The sequence below is a fragment of the Pantherophis guttatus genome, chromosome 12, assembly GCF_059756535.1.
Source record: "Pantherophis guttatus breed Tessera chromosome 12, ASM5975653v1, whole genome shotgun sequence".
Classification (NCBI taxonomy): Eukaryota; Metazoa; Chordata; class Lepidosauria; order Squamata; family Colubridae; genus Pantherophis; species Pantherophis guttatus.
In genome coordinates this window covers 41,339-62,086 of record NC_142074.1, presented here as the reverse complement: position 1 = coordinate 62,086, position 20,748 = coordinate 41,339, and the positions used below count along the sequence as shown (strand labels likewise).

The 20,748-nt window shown below is 42.6% G+C and overlaps 2 protein-coding genes across 5 annotated transcripts in view; one reads left to right on the top strand and one right to left on the bottom strand.

The window, feature by feature from the left end:
• Positions 1–6,963, bottom strand: part of LOC117676042 (heat shock factor protein 3-like) — a 54,331-nt gene extending 47,368 nt beyond the window's left edge. Inside the window, exons 1-2 of one of the 4 annotated variants that reach the window (XM_034435187.3) lie at positions 6,642–6,963; positions 521–629 (exon numbers count right to left, since the gene is read on the bottom strand). In XM_034435187.3, coding sequence (XP_034291078.2) covers positions 521–629; positions 6,642–6,773 — 241 coding nt within the window. In that variant the 5' untranslated portion in view covers positions 6,774–6,963. Of the gene's footprint in view, positions 1–520; positions 630–6,574 lie in introns of all 4 variants that reach the window. The other 3 variants (XM_034435186.3, XM_034435188.3, XM_087877432.1) reach the window with 3 other exon arrangements.
• Positions 6,964–7,071: 108 nt separating this feature from the next.
• HEPH (hephaestin) overlaps positions 7,072–20,748 on the top strand; it is a 34,893-nt gene continuing 21,216 nt past the window's right edge. Inside the window, exons 1-6 of the mRNA XM_087877433.1 lie at positions 7,072–7,213; positions 8,353–8,501; positions 13,267–13,348; positions 15,240–15,450; positions 18,836–19,080; positions 19,594–19,806. Of these exons, the coding sequence (XP_087733559.1) occupies positions 15,278–15,450; positions 18,836–19,080; positions 19,594–19,806 (631 nt within the window). The 5' untranslated portion in view covers positions 7,072–7,213; positions 8,353–8,501; positions 13,267–13,348; positions 15,240–15,277. The remainder of the gene's footprint in view (positions 7,214–8,352; positions 8,502–13,266; positions 13,349–15,239; positions 15,451–18,835; positions 19,081–19,593; positions 19,807–20,748) is intronic.

The following is a 20,748-nucleotide window of genomic DNA, read 5'->3' as shown; positions in this document are numbered from 1 at the left end:
TTTACGTGGGAGAAGACCCGAATAACCAAAGACCTACATATATATATATATATATATATAAAGTCTGTCAGTATTATACATTTCCCCAAGACATGAATGCAGTTACATCCTCTGCAAGGCTCCTGCAGCTACTTCAAAGGCCACTGTAGGGACATGGTTATGGAGCTGGCATAGCTTACGTGTAGATGGTGTTTCTGCTGCCTCAAACAACCGTGTGTAGCCTACATGAGCAAGGCCTCCTGGGGCCTCTATTAAAGCAGCTACAGGAACCTTTCAGAGGAAATTGCTCCTTCATATCCCAAATGCAAATTTTAAAAAACCCACATACTGCTTTATAGCTATTGTATGGTAGGCGAATATTATACCTTTTGCATAAACCCAGTTCTGGTGTTAAATATTTAAATAATTTGTTGTGTTTATTTTCCGACAGTTTAGGTAGAGAGTTCGGGTTTTTTTTTTTCATTTTAAGGGACACTGAGTGCCGAAAACAACAAAAATATAGACAGAATCTCATACTTACAGATGTTGAGCTGTCGTATGAAGCTAGACAAATTGTTGTGTTTGAAGTACTTAGGAAGCAATTCTTTAGCAAACCTCTGTTCATCCAAAATGCAAAAATTCTGTCCATTCTAGAAAAGTTAAGAAAAAAAATAAGTACAGTAAGAAAGAGTAACTAAAGATGTCAAGATCTACTACTCAGTGGCATCATTCGGTCTATTATTTTAGTGCACCTCACCCAGTAGTATATATTGGAGGTGCACTGAACAGACTGGGAGAGATGCGACTTCCATCTCTTAACTAAGGAGAACCCACTAATGCAACCAGAGAATGATGGCAGAGCAATCCATCTCCAGTTGTCTCTACTGAGCCAGGAGATGAAGTGTCTCAGCTGAATTTACCGAAAGGGTGGAAGAAAACTCTAGGCAGCAGCCGTTGGAACTATCTCTCTCCCTCATTATTTGGATATATGCTTTGGTTTGAGCTTCAGTAGCAGAGCTCCCACCAGCAAGCCCTGCTTCGGCCCTAGCTACTTTTCACTCGTTTTAGAGTTACAAAGCTAAGAATTATCAACTGTTGCAGTTGTTAATGTCCTTAAAGCTATAACTGATTCACAAAATGCCTCCAAATATAAGAAGTCTTTTTCTGAAAAAGTGAGCTTTAGATTTTTAATGGGATGGGACACATTGACAGAGTGACTGACGAGATGTAAAGTGCAAAAAGATGTGAAATGTATTTATTGTAAATTTATATATGTGCACACCCAAACCACAAGCCAACAATGCATTTTGATTTGACCTCCTTCTGTGAAATGACAGAATCCAGTTTTGATTTTTCAGACATTAATCATACCAAGATTTGGGTTTTGTTATTCATTATTTTATTATTTTTATTTTGCTTTCATTCCACTTTTATCATATATAGTAGTATTATATAAACAGTAACATGTATTATTGATTGGATCTTAGCACAGGGCAAATCTGGGTGGCTTATAAAATTAAAAGATAAAACTAAACACCATCTATAAACAATACAAATGCAATACTATTGTGACTCAAGAGCAGGTCAGGAATGCTTCACGAGTTGACAACTATAAAAATACAAATACTCAACTCTAACTAAAAGATGAAGAGGGAGGGAATAGGGTGGGGGGGGAGATGTGGGATCTGTTATTAATCTATCAACCACCCCCCAATGTGCCCCAAGCCCCAATATTACCTAAAGAATAAATGAAGCTACGTTACACAAACAGAAATGTACTATAAAAAAAAAACCCTAGTAAAAAAGAGACCTATGATTTCAATTTCCAAGCCCGTTCCACCTAGCAAGAACCTACGCTGTGCCACAGTTCTGGATTCTGAGTTGAACCTTGGAAGGCAGGAACCACCACACTCACACATACCGCTCTGGCTCAGCCTCAGGCACCTGCCCCCAGGATCCAAGGGATCTGCCTTTGCAGCCCAGGGGATCAGCTGCTTACACCTTGGCCAGGAATTCATGGGAGCCACATACATGCACCCCTAATCTTCTATTTGTCAACCCTATTTGCCTTCAAAGCAAAAACATTACCTGGCAATAGCCCAAATAAATATGGCAGCTCTTGAAGCCACATGACCAGGAGTCAAAGAACCCTTGCAGTTATGAATTAGCCCACGAAGCAGGCTGTTCATGAAACAAAACTGATATAGGAATTGCTCATACACAAGATTCACAAAAGGCAAGTGGACCTCTTTCTCTGACACGTTACAAGCAGCATTCAAAGTGAAACTGGCGCAGATATAATCAAAGTTTTCTCAGGAGGACTACTCCAGATCCACGTGCGATGTTCAGCCCAATAGTATTCTTAGCAAATCCTACAGTGAGAGGTGAATACCAACCCGCCCATTCTTAAGAGTTCCCTTATAAAGCCTCAGAACATTAATGAAAATATTTTTTGTGGTTCAGAATCCTAGATAATCCCCGAGAAAGTTTCCTGCAGCACGGTAAATGCATAAAATGATTTATTAAAATGAACCCAGGAAAATGGGATTTCAACTGGAAGGTTTTAGCTGGTTCCAACTAAATTTGCAAACACCCACATAATTACTTTGATATCATGTCTTTGCATGCCTGCATTCATTTTTAAACAAAATACTAACCCAACAAGGCATTGCCTGAACTAAAGGGGGGTGGGGGTGGTGAGGCAAGACAACACTTCAAAGTCATACAATGTCCAAATGTCCCATTTCTGAAGCTAGATCATCCTGTTTTCCATCGACTAAATAGCCTGTGTCCCAAAGGTGCTTTTTCAAGAGGCAACTGGACTTTCTTGTTTTCTTTGAAGACATTTCGCTTCTCATACAAGAGGCGTCTGAAGAACTGAAGGAGCTTCTTGGATGAGAAGAAGTTCAGTTGCTTCTTGCAAAAGAACCGTGGGGACAACCATGACCTGGATGACTGAGAATCTCCATAGACATAAACAGCCTGTGGTTTTTCAAAGGCTGAAAATAATTAGAAGAAAGCATTTCATAGTAAAAAAATGTGAGATTCAGATATCATACATTTGTTTGCCCCAATACTCCTAGGTGTAATGTAAGGACCTACCCCACATCATTCAATATATTTTTCCATCAGAAATTATCCTTGCTTTCATTTTTCATATATATATATAAAATATATTCCTCTAATTTTTTTCCCACAATTCAAACTTTATTCATTGTTTATACAACCAACCCACTGTAATGTACCATATTTCTTTTATACTATTCCCTTCTGCACTTGATTCACATTCATTTAGCATCTCTTTATTCCTGACCCCATTATTTTTAAGTTCCCCACTCCCACCACATTCAACTTCCTTTTCTGTTTCTCCCGATATACTAAACTCTCAGTTCCGGAGAACAAAATGGAATACAGCCTTGTACTCGCTGCTTCTTTAGACTAACGTTCCTTCCTCAAAACAGACAGCATGCTCCTGCCCTGTGTTCTATACCGCAATCGCTAAATGAGGACTGGCTGTAAAGTCATCTATTGCTCTGACAGAGCTCCATTTTTTCTGTCAAGCGGAACCATCTCGACTTTTGCTGCCCTGATTTTCAGATTCACACTCCTGACTGCATTGTACAACTTATGCCACATTTGCTAGAAGTTACCCGGGTTCTCTGCCAAGAAGAGATCATCTGTATACAGAAATATATCCAGTTAGGATCCCAACTAATACACCTTGAGTGATACAATAAGCATGTATCATGTACCTGCCTACAAATACATTGTGTGAGCAAGGGGCCAACCAGCAGCATTTACAAGCAAGGTCAAAATTTTCCAAGATGGCAGGTTTGGAACCACAGCCAAAGCCCTCCCCATTTGTACTTGCAGATATGGATGGCTCTGGAGCCAACAATGTTGACACCTCATTATTTTCATGCATGCTTTATTTCCACAACATGCTACTTGTATCACATACAGCAGCCACATTTCAACAGCACATTCCGGCAAAACATTCTGTAATTCAAAACTATTCAATTTAATAAATTACAATATAATAATAAAAAAATAGCTATAAATAAGTATAACTAAAATTACAGTCCGATTCAGTATCTTGATTGTCATTATCATGGCATAAAATGTTGCTATTATTCTGGAGATTTCCCAATGCTGGCCATTTAGAAGGTAAGGATTTATCATGGCAGAAAATGTTGCTATTATTCCGGAGATTTCCCAATGCTGGCCATTTAGAAGGTAAGGATTGATCAAGGCACGGTACAGCGCTCACTGTAGTAGAGATCCTGTCTCTTTGGATCAAAGTCAAATTTCTCTGTTTGTGCTCTCTCCAGATCAGGCTGAGCATGGATAAAAAAAATGGGGCTACAATACATCAGACCAGGCTGTTATTTCCTCCAAGGAGAGCAGCGTCTTGAGCTAAAGATCCATCCCTGAAATTGTATCAATCCAGTATTTCAATTGGCAGAATAGTAGGTGATCCTTGATTGAGATGCATCCAAGCTTTAGGCAGCAGAAGTACACTAGCACTGAGCAAGGATCTCAAAAATAGATTGGACTGCTTTAAACTCACAAGTATTCTTAGAAATGCAAGACTATGCACAATACACCAAATACTTGGGCTTTTTACTATTAAGGGAGAGAAACTGTAACTCAGGGTTGAATAAGGGGTCCTTGGCGATCTCTGAGCTTGGCTGTTTTCTTGGAGATGGTTCATTATCCAACTAGGTCACATTATCAGTGCTAGATTGTGTCTACAACTGATGATGTTACCCAGTTTGGGTAATGTAATGTCTGCAAGAAAGCAGCCAAACTCAGAGATCACAAGGACCTTCACTTGGGCTTTTAGAAGTTTGATTGCTGTGAGTGCATACAGTAGTTGTGTATCTAATTATTGTGTATCTAATTATTGCATTAGGAATTATTGCATTAGGAAGCAGGCACACTAAGAAAGTTTAGAGTGGCGTTTCCAGGAAGATGGTAACTGGAAGTATACATCTAGATATTAAAAAGTCTTCACCTGCTCCATTTGGTAGTTGTCAATTGTACCTTAGTTTCACATAACTATTTCAGGTCAACCAAAGATGTTAACAGGTGGAAGCTGACCCACAGCCCCACTTGCAACAGACAGAATAACAATATTTTCAGCATATATAAAAATGGAAATTGATTTTGCCAGGGATAAAATTTAGCTCTATTAAGGGTGAAGACAATATCATGTATAAAATCAAATAGGGGAGGAACAGAACATGTTTGAATACTTTAGCAGTTGTAATTATGTCACTGAGGTGCCTTCATGCAACATAATTAACTGGAGTAGCCAGCAATCAACAGAGGAAATTGTTAATTTTCATCAAAATGCCTCAGAAATTAATGTCACTTTTCTAGAGAAACTTTTGGTGGACTGGTATATTTTCCTGAGGGGAAGGGAAAACACTACAATCGAGAACTCTAACCCTAAATCCATATACGTCCTTGGCTATAATGTTTTGTTGGACCACGCTTTCAAGAAACTTTTGGCAGAGGAGTTTCACATAACTTTCCAATTATGCATAATAAACTGATCGGCAATAATTAGCCAGTCTGGTCTTCCCACTTTAATCAATTGGGATTATTAGGTTTTATCTGCAATCCTCCATCTTCCCTGTTAAAACAGAAGGTTGGATGGCCTTTGGTGCATTACTTTTCAGCTTCATGCTCTTTGTTACGTGATATAACTTATAGAACTTTTGCTGCAAATCATCTGGATTCTCTGCCAAGAGGAGAGCATCATCTGCATACAGATTGTATACCCAGTTATGGCCTAACACACCTCAAACGCTGCCACAGGCCTTTCTCACACCACTTGTCCCTAAGTACAAACAAGGAGGCAACCAGCAACGCCCACCTCAAAAGGCGGCAGACTTGGGGTTCCCGTCCGAAGCTTTTCTGCCTGTTGATGTTGGACGGCCACGGAGATCCGTTTACTCTCAAGGATGCGCCCTAAGGCAGGGGTGGGCAACTGTGGCCCTTTTACAACCTGTGGACTTCAACTCCCAGAATTCCTAAGACAGCCAAGCTGTCAGCCAAGCTGTCTCAGGAATTCTGGGAGTTGAAGTCCACAGGTTGTAAAAGGGCCACAGTTGCCCACCCCTGCCCTAAAGCAGCCGCTTTCGCCTTCAAAGCCACGCAAAGCCCCCCGGGGTTCACAGGCCTCATTACGCGATGCCCGAGGCCTTCATTCATTCCCTTGCGGCCAGGCTCTCCCCTCGCTCCGCTGCAAACGGAACTCCAGCCGGCAACTGACAACCCCGACTTTTGCCTGGTATCATCGCCCTGCTCTTCCCCGGCTTTGCAGTCGGCTCTCGCAGCCTTCTCAGCCGAGTCCCAGCCCCACTCCCTCCCGGGGAGAGCATCGCCAGGGCCAGGGGGGAGGGGGCAACGGCGGCGGTTGTGAGAGCGAACCTCCCCCCAACTCCCCCCCACTTCCTGGCCCTGGCGATGCTGCCGCCTGCTTTGGGCAACGAGGCGGCCGCGAGAAGAACGCCTAGAGCGCCACGGGCTTCTCCTTTCAACCCGCAGCTACGAATCTTCCCTTTTGTCTTCCAAGGCCACAAACCGCTGCCGGAGGGGATCCGGGCCCCTCAAGGGCCTCTGCCTTCTGCGCATGCGTCCTCGGCCCTCACCCGGCTCCACGAGATTACGTCGTCGCTCCCGGGGTCCTCGACCAGAGACCAAAGTTTGGCTAGGAAGCCGGGCACGGAGGAGGCGCCGGGCGAAGGAGGCCCCGCGCCCACCAGCGCCACTGCTTTCTTCATGCTTGACCCGCGATGTCGGAAAGGCGTCCAAAGACGGCGCGACGGGAGGGAGGGAGGGAAGAAGGACGGCTTTCGGCTCGGCCTCTCATTGGCGGTTCCCGGAGCTGGGCCCGCCTGCTCCTTGCTTGATTGGCCTCGAGGCTCTGGAAATGGGCGGAGCTCCCCGCGCCCGCCGTAAGGCTCAGAAAAGAGGCGCAGGGAGAATCCTCTCGAGCCTCTGCTCGCAGCTCCCCCGGGTTGCTTTTCGGCGGGTGAGTCTGCCTTGGCTGCGGGAGCCGGGCGGTTGAAGCGGACGCGCCACCGGCTGAAGAAGTTTGGAAGGAATTCGCCCCGCTGCTCTCCGGCCTTTCGTGCCGGGAACCGGCCCCTCTAAGAAACCCCCACCGCGGATTGCTTAAAAGCCGATTTCCCTCTTGAACGGGGGCGGGGCTCGGCGCTGGGTAAGACCCCACTTAGGACACTGCGGCCGGTTGTGGTCAGCCCAAGGACGGGGTGGGCAAATGTGGCTATGTTACAACCTGTGGACTTCAACTCCCAGAATTCCTGAGACAGCTTGGCTGTCATAGGAATTCTGGGAGTTGAAGTCCACAGGTTGTAAAAGGGCCACAGTTGCCCACCCCTGGTCTGGAGGGTAAAACATAGGAAGAAGGGTTGCAGGAACCGGGGATGGGCCGTCCAAAGAAAAGGGGAACGGGGGGGGTTGAGGGGGGCCACAATGGCAGTCTTCTGGTATTCGAGGGGCTGCCCCGAAAAAGGGGGAGGGGGTTCCGCCTCTTCTCCAAAGCGCCAAAAGGCAAGATGAGAATCAATGGATGGAAACTAATCAAGGAAGAGAAATGGAACTAAGCAAGTTTCCTAACAAGTGAGAACGATTAGACCAGCCTGCCTCCAGAAGTTATATGTAGGTGCTTCATGATTGGAGGTTTTCAAGAAGAGCCTGAACAGCTATTTGTCTGAAATGGGTTTAGTTCAGAGGTGGGCAACTATGGACCTTTTATGACTTGTGGACTTCAATTCCCAGAAATCCTGAGTTAACATGGCTGGCTCAGGAATTCTGGGAGGTGAAGTCCACAAGTCATAAAGGGCCATAGTTGCCCACCCCTGGTAGTCTCCTGCTTGAGCAAAGGGGTTGGTCTAGAGCAGGGGTCCTCAAATTTAGCAGCTTTAAGACTTGTGGACTTGAACTCCCAGAATTCTCCAGCCAGCTGGCTGAAGAATTCTGGGAGTTCAAGTCCACAAGTCTTAAAGCTGCCAAGTTTGAAGACCTCTGGTCTAGAGGACCTCCAAGGTCCCTTCCAGCTCTGTTATTCTGTAAACCCGCTACAGACTTGGCAGCTTTAAGACTTGTGGACTTCAACTCCCAGAATTCCTGAGCCAGCCATGTTAGCTCAGGAATTCTGGGAATTGAAGTCCACAAGTCTTAAAGCTGCCAAGTTTGAAGACTTCTGGCCTAGACTATAGAGCGAGTCTTCTCCTGGACGGGAATTGCAAAGAGCCAAACTCCTTGCTGATTCTTCTATTATTCAGCCCGGTCTTCATCTCTGCTCTCAGCAGCGATCTCTGCAATCTTCTCTTCTAGTTAAGGAGCCGCCCGGCTACTTTGCCTCCAACCTCGCCGGCTGAGCCTCCACGGGCACTTCGAGTGAGGGGCGTCGCTCAGCCTGGAAGAGCCTGAAACGGGGCAGACCTGGCCTTGCAACTGAAGCAGCCCGCGGCTCCTCGGCAGGGGTGGGTTCTAATTTTTTTTTACTACCGGTTCTGTGGGCATGGCTTGATGGTCATGTGACAAATCTTTAGGATTTAGCAGAGGTACTGGTCTACCAGGCTTTTAACTGCTGCAGAACTGTACTGGTCTTCTCATTTGTTTTTGGAGGTACCGGTCTACCCATTTGTTTTTCGAGCGCACTGGTCTATCACCACATTGCCTTTTAACACTGATCAGCTGTAGGGTGGCCTTTTGAAGCCCCGCGGCAAGAGTTTAAACAGTTTTTTTCCTTCTAGCCAATCAGCTGGGACTTGGGAGGCAGCGAATAGATTGGGGGCGGGGCCAAATAAAAGGTAAGAATAACGTGGTGGCGGGCAGCTCCCGAACAAAGAGAACCGGTTCCGTGATGTCATATTGTCACCGCTACTGGCTCAGCTGAACCAGGCCGAACCGGGAGGAACCCACCACTGCTCCTCAGGGCCAAACGGGGCGTCATCCTTGGAGCGAGGAGCACAGCCTTTTCCACCTCTTAAGCGGAGCCAGCCGGGAAAGACGCAGAAGGGCAGGGCCGGAGGCCGGGGGCTGGGAATAAAATTCTCTGTTGGCTTTCTCAGACGGACCCTCTCTGGGTTCTTGGCAAGGCTCCTTTCCAGGGGCGCCTTTTGCACATGAGCAGAGGGCGCCCCCAGGTCTGAATTTCAGCCTGACAACTTGAGGGTGCATTTTTAAAAATGAGGCTGGTTGCTTGCTGGCCACTCGGGCAGATTTCCTAGATTTCCTATCTTTGTGGCAGGATGTTGAGAGAGAATCAGTATTTCTCAGCTTCTGTCACTGTAAAATATGTGGATTTCGTCTCCCAGAATTCCCCAGGCAGCATGTTAGGAAGGGAAGCCCACTGCTCTCAATGAACTCTGTAGAGCCTTGGTAGTACAGTGGTTTAAAGCACCCTGTTATTAACACAGCTGCCTGCAATTACTGCAGGTTCGAATCTTACCAGGCTCAAGGTTGACTCAGCCTTCCATCCTTTCTAAGGTAGGTTAAATGAGGACCCAGTTTGTGGGGGCAATAAGCTGACTTTGTATAAATATACAAAAGTATGAAGGCTATTGCTTAATGCATTGTAAGCCGCCCTGAGTCTCCGGAGAAGGGCGGCATATAAATCAAATAAAAAAATAAAATAAAGGGGTTCCTTGCTCTCAGACCGGGGATTTGGAGCACAGAATTCTCCACCCCAGACTCCAAACCGGGAAGTCGGGTCAGGGGCAGAAGCTTTTGCTCTTCTGGCCTGGCAGAGGCGGCTGCATTGAAGGGTCAAAAATATTAAGCTGATGCCACAACTGCAGGAATCAAAGCTTTTTTTTTTAATTGCAACACACATAAAAACCAAGCAAAGCTTTGACTGCAATGATTGTGGCTGCCTTCTTGACTGCTTTGACTTATCTTGCAGCCTCCCCAGCAATGCACCACTAGCATGTGGGAATTGCTTACCGGAAGCTCTATCAAAATGCTTTGTTTAGTACCTCCATTGTGACTGCCCCCCACCCCCCATTGTTCATGTGGCCCCCACTGCTCTAAATCCCAAGGAGCAGATCCTTCTAAGGCAGAAAAGTCAAGACAAGGATTTTCTCTGGGTTAATGAGTGGGCGACTAATATTTGTTGCTTGTTGTTTGTTGCACTCTTTATCAAGTTGATTAGTAGTCTACACATTCTAAGGCAAATATTAGACTCCGTCTATCGGAGAGCAAAAAGTATAAAGTTCAGGAAAGTTCCATTCACTTTGCCTTATTTGAGAATGCAAATATAATTAATGGAGGCCGTAAGATCCATTTCCTTTAGATCCCCTCTGAAGGTTCCCTTGTTTGTCTTGCCATATAAGACCCTCAGAGCTGAGCCTCACTTAGAGGCCATCTCATGGCCTCTATTTTTCGCATTCATCCATAGTAAGTTGAACTGAGAACCAGCAGCTGAAATGAAAAAAGTGATATTTTAAAGGGTATTTTTATATCTGAAGACCTGCAATCCCCAAATTTTGACTTGCGCAAGGAAGATTCTGAAATTATATAATTTCATATTCTTCTTCTTAGTGAGTTAAACTGAGAACTTATTTAGCAGCTGCGTTAGAAAAAATGGATTTTTAAAAAAGGTTCATTTGTATTTTGAAAGGTTTCCAATCCTCAGTATTTGCCTTTCTCAAGGAATATGCCAAAATTATATAATTTTATGTTCAATCAAAATTAAACAAAATAGAAAGTTAGGTTTCTATTTACATTTATGATAAACATATATTCTTATGACTGCTTCCATTTTACTTTCATTCATTTCTCAATTTCTTCCAGACAGCAGGGATTTCCTAATTTATAAGGCTTGTTCCCCCTACCAAAAGCAGCACCAATAACTGGATCAGCCAAGATGAAAACTCTCTTGACACGGCCCTTCTATTTCGATTGCAAAAGAGGTGGAATATAGAACATAGAATAATAGAGTCGGAAAGGACCTTGGAGATCTTCTAGTCCAACTCCCCCTCAAGCAGGAGATTCTGTATCATTTCAGAAAAATGGCTGTTGAATCTCTTCTTAAGAACCTCCAGTGATGGAGCGCCCACAATTTCTGGAGGCAAGCCACTCTGATGATTAAATTTAATAAATTTAATAAATAAATAAATAAATAAATTAGTTGTTCTCGAATGAGTTCTAGATTGGATCTCTCTTTAACAAGCTTCCACCCATTACTGTTCATACTGCCTCTGGTACTTTGGAGAATAAATTGACCCCCTCTACTCTAGGACTGCCCTTCAAATATTGGAAGACTGCTATCGTGTCATCCTAGTCCTTCTCTTACATACCTAGTATACTCAATCATGTAGCCTCCCATGCCATCTTTGTTACTCTTCTCTGCACTCTTTCTAGGATCTCAACATCTAGTTTCTATCTTTGCAAAAATGATCCCGTTTCTCAAAAGACCCTTAGTAGAAAAACAGTCACGCAAATCACATAGACTGTTGCTCGTGTGGGCTTTGGGGGTAAATTTGGGCCCCCATTCCCTGGTCTGTTTGACCCAGCTCAGCTCCAGGGTACCTGGGAAGATCCTGAAGCAGGGCAAAGAGGTTGCTTTTCTTCTTTTGATTAAGACTACATGAACATCTTCAGTTTAAAATGAAAAAATTCAATGGATCCTTTTGCTGCTTGGCAAATACGTCATAGAAATATTCTTGCATGGCAAATATGTTTTCTAAACCTGTTGGGGACTCTAGGAGTGTTCTGTATATGGAGAGCATCTGTACTCATTCAATCAGTACAGCAAATAAGCTTAGAAAAATAGCTTGGAAGTATTGAGAGTTTCTTCCCACTCTATATGCCAGTAGGGTGTTTTAAAAAAAAAAAAAAAAACATGTTCTATAGGGTGCAAGAAGTGATTAAGCCTGTGTTTTTTGACAACTTTGAGAGGTATGGACTTCAACTCCCAGAATTCCACAACTAGCATGGAAGTTGAAGTCCATACCTGCTAAGGTTGAGAAACATGAAGTTTTCTCTCAGGAAAGAATGCCCTGTTCTGCATTAAATTTTCGAAAAAGTTTCTGCTGGACCCAGAAATCCTGAGGTAATTTAGAAACAGATCCTGCCAAAGGCCCAATCCTAATCAGAATCAACCCGTGCACTGAGTACTGGTTGCTTGCGAGCTTTCCAAAAAGCTATAGAAGGATCACATCTGACCTGTGCTAACCTTTCCCCTAAAATAAAGGTCTTGAAATGACCTTTGAGAATTATTTCTACGATTCAGGAAACTAGAGAAAAAAATGCACACCCAGTTTGACTCATACAACAGAAAAATCTTGATGTGTCATTGAATATCCACACATACAAGGCAATTCTTTTGACTCCCTCTACTTTTTCTGTTTTAAGTGAATGCTTAAAACTTATGAATTGTGCTAACTAAGAGTACTCTTATACAGGTAAGAAAGTACACACCTGTTGTTAAAAACTGGGATTTATTTTTGTAAATCAATTTTGAAATGTCTTTCTATTGTAAGTATGAGAAGAGGGGCATCTGTTTCCATATGATTTAGGTTTAAGAATACATTGAGTTACTTCTATATTAACATGGTACGGGTCTTCTTATTTCTTTAGTTTTTATCTGTTAATTATAATTTTTATTGTATGATCACTGCTGTATATAATAGCAATAGCACTTAGACTTATATACTTCACAGTGCTTTACAGACAGAGAGGTCTGTATAAGTTATTTACAGAGTCAGCATATTGTCCCCAACAATCTGGGACCTCATTTTATAGACCTTGGAAGAATGGAAGTCTGAGTCAACCTTGAGCGATGAGACTCAAACTGCAAGCAGCTGGTAGTCAGCAGAAATAGCCTGCAGTACTGTATGCTGACCACTGCACCATCACGGCTCATAATCTTTTGGGTGTTGCATTTTACCAAATTTAAAAGGGTTGTACAAATTCAGTTTGCAAAGGAGCCTCATGAAAGTATCAGGTTTAGTCTATCTTAATCATTTCTGCCTTTTTATCACAAAGCTAATTTTTTACTGCTATAATATCACCTGGCTCCTCCCATCATAAACTAGTCTGCCATCTGAGTGAAACTACACCAAGGTTGTCCTTGTTATTTAAACTAAAAATGAAAGAGATGCAAGGTAAATAAATGTGTGTGTCCTGCTTAGTCCATTCCCAGGCCTTGCAGAAAGGCCCACAGTCAGCTTCAGGTTTACGAGTGAGACTTTGCCCCACCTGATCTTCCTTAAATCTCAGAAGATTTCATTGAAACTTCAGGTGCCGGAAGAAAATGCTTATGGAGCACGTCTTCACTCTTCCTCGTGGCTTCTGCTTCTGAGCCTCCCTCTTCTTTGTCAAGGTAAGGGAACTGTCTTTTAACTGCAAACCCTTTTGGTTCACTAAAAGGAAAGTTGTTACTAAGACTGCAGTTCTAAATGTAAATGGACATGTCAATGGAATGGCAAACTCTCAAGAAAAGTTTAGGCTGCAGAGGGCCTAAACTTTATCCTGAAGCTTTCCAATTGTTTCCAGTGAAAAGAAGAGTTTTGGGGAAACAGTGGTGCATGTGGATTTGATCAGTTGGAATTTGGAAGGAAAAAGTTTTTGAATCCCTCTTTGTTAGAAAGTATTCATTTCTCAGGTGGTTTTGTAATTTGTAGAGATCTCAACCCCAAACTACTAAAAACAAATGGAAAAGAACGGTGTTACAGTCAACAGAGCAACAAAGTCAAATTACTTGCAAACCTGCAAAAGGATTTCTCAAAAAACGATCCTCCCTAACCAAGGCATATCTATTAAATCCTAAAAATACAAGTCTCTATCAAACCAGAGCACAGTCGTTTATTTTTAGCAGCTGCTGGTATGTGGAGTATGTGAAGATGATGCAAAGTGTAGCTACGTTGCAGGATATATATTTGGATTATGGCCTGTTAGTAAATAATTGACACCAAATTTCTTCCTGACAAGCTTCCCAAAAGAAGTACAGTTTCACAGATCTCTATAGAATATAAAAGAGCATAAGTGCCCAGCCTGCATCCTATACTTACAAAGATAATTGTATTGTGCAAAAGAGAAGATTCCAGCCTATTAATCCTACTGAGTGATATTAAATCAAAACAGTGAACAATTAGTCCTCGACTTACAACCATTTGTTTAGTGACCGTTCAAAGTTACAATGGTACTGAAAAAGTTACTTATGACTATTGTTCACACTTATGACCATTCTAGCATCCCCATGTTCAAAATTAAGATGCTTGGCAACTGGCTTACACTTACGATGGTTGCAGTATCCTGGGGTATCCTGCAGTATCCCCTTTTGTGACCTTCCAACAAGCAAAGTGAATGGAGAAGGCAGATTCACTTAACAACCATGTTGCTAACTTAACAACTGCAGTGATTCACTTAACAACTGTGGCAAGAAAGGTTGTAAAATGGAACAAAACTCACTTAACAAATGCCTTGCCTAGCAGCAGAAATTTCAGGGACAATTGTGGTTGTGAGTCAGGGCTACCTGTAAAGGCAAGGTTTAAGCATGTTAATACAAGAAAACAGGAGAGAGAGAGAGAGAGAAACTGGTATCCCAGCCCATTTTTCCTGGTGTCTCATTATTGGCTAATGAATCAGCCATGATAAGAGAAGTTTATGAAGGGAACCAGTTTCGATTAAGTCAGCGGAATTCTGCAGGGTTCCAGCTAAGTACACATTACCACCGGGGTCAGATGTTTTAAACACTCTGCGAGCTGCGGAGAAAAGGGTGTGAAAGTTTTATTAATCTAGCTGTAAATTTTGAAAATCTCTAATAAGACCCATCAGGCAAACAAACCTTGGCTATATGGCACTACAGAATCTGCAGGTCCTACCCAGTGAACCATGACCCAAAGCATGTTTGAGTTTTCCCACTTGGAATATGCTTGCAGATTTAGAACTTCGGTCAATATTGTAGTGCCAAGTTTCTCAACCTCAGCAGCTTTAAAATGCATGGACTTCAACTCCCAGAATTCCCCAGCCAGCACAGGAGAGAAGCAACCTAGAACTACGGTGAGAACAATCAACCAATGGAACAGAAGTTGCCTTCAGAAGTTGTGGTGCTCCATCACTGGAAGCTTTCAAAAAAAGACTAGACAACCATATGTCTGAAATGATGTAGGGTCTCCTGCTTGAGCAGGGGCTTGGACTAGAAGACCTCCAAGGTCCCTTCCAGCTCTGTTATTCTATGTTGTTCTATGTTTTTATTTCATCCCTTTTTTCAGATCCCAAGTCTTGGTGGGACTTTCAGTGCTTCGCTTCGATGTGCTCCTGTCAGCAAATACAGTTCTCTGTCCTTTGTCTCCATTTCCTTTCGCTGCCTCTTATGACAGATGGAGCTACCAGAGTCTACTATCTGGGGATCCGCAGTGTGGAGTGGAACTACGCTCCATTAGGAAAGAATGCAGTCACCGGACAAAGCATTGCAAATGACTCGTAAGTCCCACTTTCTCCATCCCCACACCCAGCACTACCTGGATACATCAAATCACTTCCGAATTGTATACATAAAACTGGAGGGTTTGCGCTGAAATGTGCTGCATGAATCACAACTTGTGAGGTGCAGTGGTGGACCTCTTTTATCTAAAAAATGGGAGAATTTCCACGCTACAGTATAATGTACAAAATGTTTTTTTATTATCAGAGGGAAATTTATTAATTAGACTTCTATACCGCCCTTCTCCCAAAGGACTCATGTTAGAGTTCATGGAGTTTCCCATCCCTGAAACTAGCTACAGGGTGATCCATCACCTTTTCAGAGGGCAGATTCTACCATCCGTCTAGGGAAATTAATACAATTGAAACCGCTTGAAATTTTGTAGGATTTCTAATTTTCACAAGTTTTCACCCATTTCACACTCAGGATTTCAGGCAATATTACTAATAATTTTAATTTCATGAGATTTTGAATATTTTTAATGCACATTTAAGGATTTAATTTTGGGAACTCAAAATGGTATTTTAGAAGTCTCACAGGCATATCTGTCAGCAAATGGCTAATTATTTGAGTCTACCACTGTAACATTTTGATAACTTAGTTTTACATATATGATTTGGAGCCAAATTTGCTGTGACACCATTGAATTTATGATGAAGAAGTTTTGTGCTTAAATTCTTTCTATGATGTCATTTTCTTGACTGTTGCCCTCAGATCAAAGCGGTTGCCTTGTGTGTGTCTGTGGGCCTGTTGGGAACAGAGAGATTTGCTCATTTAGTTCAGTTAACAGCCCAATGTTAAATTTAAGGGAACGGCTCCATTTCCTTTCCTTGGTAGCATGATTGCAACTTGACCTGCAGTCCCATCAGCTACTTCATTTAAAGAATTTGGCTTTCAATTCCTTTAAAAAGAAAATCAGTTATTTCCCCTGAAGTTGGATGGTAGTGGGGGCAGAACTGCAAAAGAAATGCTGTTCTGTGCCTTATATGTGAAGGAGGCTGGAGGGACAGTCGGAGTGTCATCATAAGGGGCCTACAGAACTGAGGTAAAGCTGCAATACGTGGATGCAGCTGGGTTATGTTCTTTATATGTGCATCATTTTATTAAGTTTTTTTTAAAAAAGAAGATAAAAATAGAATATAAAGGGAAAAAAGAAAAAATCAAAGAGAAAGCTAAAAAGACAAAAAAGGGAGGAAAGTAAAAGAAAATAGAAAAGAACAGAAAGGAAAAGATACAAAGAAGTGGCTACTGATATTCTTTACAGCGATTATAAGTACAATTATAAATTTATCTCTTGTTCTATGATGAGAACTCTCTTCTCTCTAAATTCTGCCTAATCATCAAAACCATAAATCATAAGTTCCATTTTTCTGTTTCACACAAAATGTCTGCAAGGGGTTTCCATTCAGCAATAAACGTAGATATTGTCTTTTCTCTGATCAAAGAAGTCAGTTTGGCCATCATCAACAAGTACTATCATCTTTACCATCCCTCCCTCCATCGTGGGTGGTGCCGAATCCATCTTTGTACATCTTTCATTGTATAAAAACAAACTTCCATGACTTTTGTCCAACTATTTATCCATCAATCCCAAGAGAAAAACTTGTGGTCTCAATTGAATATTAACCTTTAAAATTCTCTGGGGATGGACTTATATTCAAACTATTCAGCCCCAAATGCTCAACAGTTGCTTGGTTTGAAATCTTACTGGTTGTCGGGAGATTTCTGCTTCATTTGCAGATAGAAACTCAAAGTCCACCCCTTACCAACCTGGACTTAGACCTCCAGCCAGGGAGGTTGATAACATGCCTAATGATAGGTGAGGTTGTATAGTTCTGTACTGCAGCAGAACAATCTTTCCACCGGTATTTCCAACTGTTGGAGCCGGAAGTGACTAAGCAGGGACCAGACCTCTGTGATCTGTCACTTGTGGACCACATGCAGTTCTCTGGACTCCATCATGCGGCTGGTGAACTATAAATGTTCATATTACACCAGAGAATAATGATTACGTAAACAGAGGGCAAACATTCAAATTGTATTTAATTCTCTTTATTTTAAAGAAATTGATCATGTCCAAGTCATGGTTAGTTTTTGTTATGATCCTGTCAGCCCACATCTCACCCTAGCCCTCTAGAATGTTGCTGGGGTAGCACGTAAGTCAAAGATTGTCTTGGTCTTGGTTTGAAAAGTGTTTTCTAATTCTCTGCTGGAACAACTTGTGAGATTGCCAGTAGCCACTAGCCATAGGATATGCCCTACTAAATGCCTGATAAGCCCCTGCCTGCTGCTCCTACAGTTAACAAGCTGATGCTGCAGGCTTATCACGATCCCTGTGTTTTTATTACTTATGATCCATATTGCTCTTGGATGCTGGGTTGAGATGGCCTTTTTGATCATCCCAATGACTGACCCAACACATTTTTATCTAGGGGCAAGTCCTGCTAGGTTCAGTGGAGCTGCTTAAAATAGCCCAAATTTGGTCCTGTGTCCCATGATTACAGATGAGATTCATTCTCTAGAATTTCTCAACGTGGGCACAAGATCTCCCTACCTACCCACTCCATCCTTCCTCTCATTCCTGCTTTATTTTTGTGTAGAGAAATCCTGTTTCTACTGTAGAATCCAAGTCTCTCATTCTGGTCATTGATCAGTGATGACCTTAAAAAGGAACTTAGGTTCTAGAAACAGGATGTGATCATTATTGATTGACCCATCCTTGATGAATTTTATCTGAACCCCCTTCAGTTCCCTCCAAACTCCAACTCCAAGCACCCCCATACTATGTAGCAACAAGTTATATAAGCCAGCTACACTTTGAGTGAAGAAACACTTCTCTTGTCTCTCCTGCCAGCCCATTTGCTTGGATGATTGAGTGTCAGACTTCTAGCTAAAGGGCAACAGTGATTCTCAAGGGACCATATTGGAAAGCATTTTCATATGTGCTAATCAGTGTTTTCTTTTGAGTTCTATATGTCAGCCAGGTTCATCAAATTTTGCATCAGAGGGACTATTCCATGCTAATTGCACTTTTAACTGTTAAATTATGAGATTTGGTTTTAATTTTTTTTTAACTTTTTCATTAGATGTTTTTACTGTTGTGAGCCGCCCTGAGTCCAGCTGGAGATAGGGCGGCATATAAATCTCAATAATAATAATAATAATAATAATAATAATAATAATAATAATAATAATAATAATAATAATAATAATATTGCTTTCAGCCTTTCTGCCCTGCATTAAAAGGAACCAGCCATCATACAAATAGCATAAGAAACTTTCAAAGGGACTTTTAGCATCCAACCAGAGATAATATACTAATAGAGTAAGTTTAGGTGGAAATTGCTACCAATGTTGTCTCAACTTTTGTCTTTTCTTTTCTAGTGTAGCTTCCAGTTTCCTCCAACCTGCCAAGGACAGAATAGGTGGGATTTACAGGAAATCAGTCTATAAGCAATACTCCGATTCTACATACGCGTTAGAGATATCCAAGCCTGCCTGGCTGGGATTCCTTGGGCCTGTTATACGAGGTGAAGTGGGAGACATCATTACTGTGCACCTAAAAAATTTTGCCAGCTTCCCATTCACCATTCACCCCCACGGTGTCTTCTACACAAAGGATTCAGAAGGTAAATAACCTTGCAAGCTTTCAGGTGTTCATAGGAGAGAAAGTTTGCAAGTGACAGATGACTGAAAAACTCAAGCCACTCTTTAGAGATCTCAAGTGGCCCTGCTGAAGAGAGAGTACTTGGCAATATCTAGCAAGGATCTCTGGAAATTTGGGGAAACGTTTGCCAGAAGACATCAGATGGGGCAACCCCATTCAGAACAGAACAGCTGAAAGCTCTGGATCAGCCTTTTGTACATGTATCTCTAGGACCCCGACTTCCAGAAAGTCCAATCACCATCACTGTCGACTGGGAATGTTGTGTGGCAGACTGAGTATGTCTAAAGGATGTTATGTTGGCAAAGGGTAAACTCAAAAAAGGCTAATGACAAATGTACTGTGTTTGGGCCTTGTGCACACTATCCTACAGTTAATAATATAAAAACTAATATAAATCAAGAGATGGAGGAATTGACCATTAGATTTCTTGTGAAACCTACCTTTGACTGGATGGTGTCATTGATCCTTCTTCTAGGGGCCCTGTATCCTGATAGGACCTCTGGAGATCATAAGGCAGATGATGCTGTCCCACCAGGAGGAAACCATACTTACACGTGGACGGTTCCTGAGGCCCATGGCCCAACTGCTGATGATCCAGCCTGTTTAACATGGATCTACCATTCCCATGTCAACGCACCAAAAGATATTGCCAGTGGCTTAGTTGGCCCTTTGCTGATATGTAAACAAGGTAAATTCACTCTGAAAAATAGGATTGGTTTTGTCCCTTCTTTTTAAAATGACCTTACAGAGCTACAATAAGCTATAAAGCTTTCTGGAATGTTCCAGGCTTCAGACTTAATTTAAGCAAATTCTTATTTCAGAGTGCCCCACCATACATTTGACAAATGTATCTTTTCTTTTTATGTACCCTGAGAGCATATGCACCAAGACAGATTCCTTGTGTGTCCAATCACACTTGGCCAATAAAAAATTCTATTCTATTCTATTCTATTCTATTCTATTCTATTCTATTCTATTCTATTCTATTCTATTCTATTCTATTCTATTCTATTCTGGCTGGAAATTACACTTAATAACCAAGACTCCAATGGGCAGAGTGATGATGCTTTTTTCTTGAGACTTAATGGGGAATTGTTCTTATTTTAAACAATGTTAAATGTAATTTTGGGTGAAATGGGACAACTCGGTGTGGCCAGCTTGCTACCGCCAAGTTGCCTCTGTCAAGTCACCACTGCCAAGTCATCACAGGACAGCTCAACATGGCCAATTTGCCATAGGTACAATTTGCTGTAGGGAGCCATAGGGAGAGCTAGGCAGAGCTCAGACTGGCAGAGGCTGGAGGCTTCCCATTTTCACACCCCCTGCTGCCCACCTCACCAACCATCATCACTGCCAAATGGCCTGAACTCCAAACAGCTCTGAGCTCAGTGCGGAGGCAGGGGTGGCAGGGTGTGTGAAAATGGGGAGCCCACAGCCACTGCTGCCATTCTGCACTCTGCCCACCGCTCACCCACCTGCCCAGCTCTTCCTCCGGCTGCCCACGGCAAGCTGTATCCGCAGCAAATTGGCCGTGTTGAGTTGTCCTGCGGTGAGGTGGCAGAGGCAACTTGTCATTGGTGAGCTGGCCACGGTGAGCTGACTGCCCCAAGTTGTCCTAGACCCAATTTAG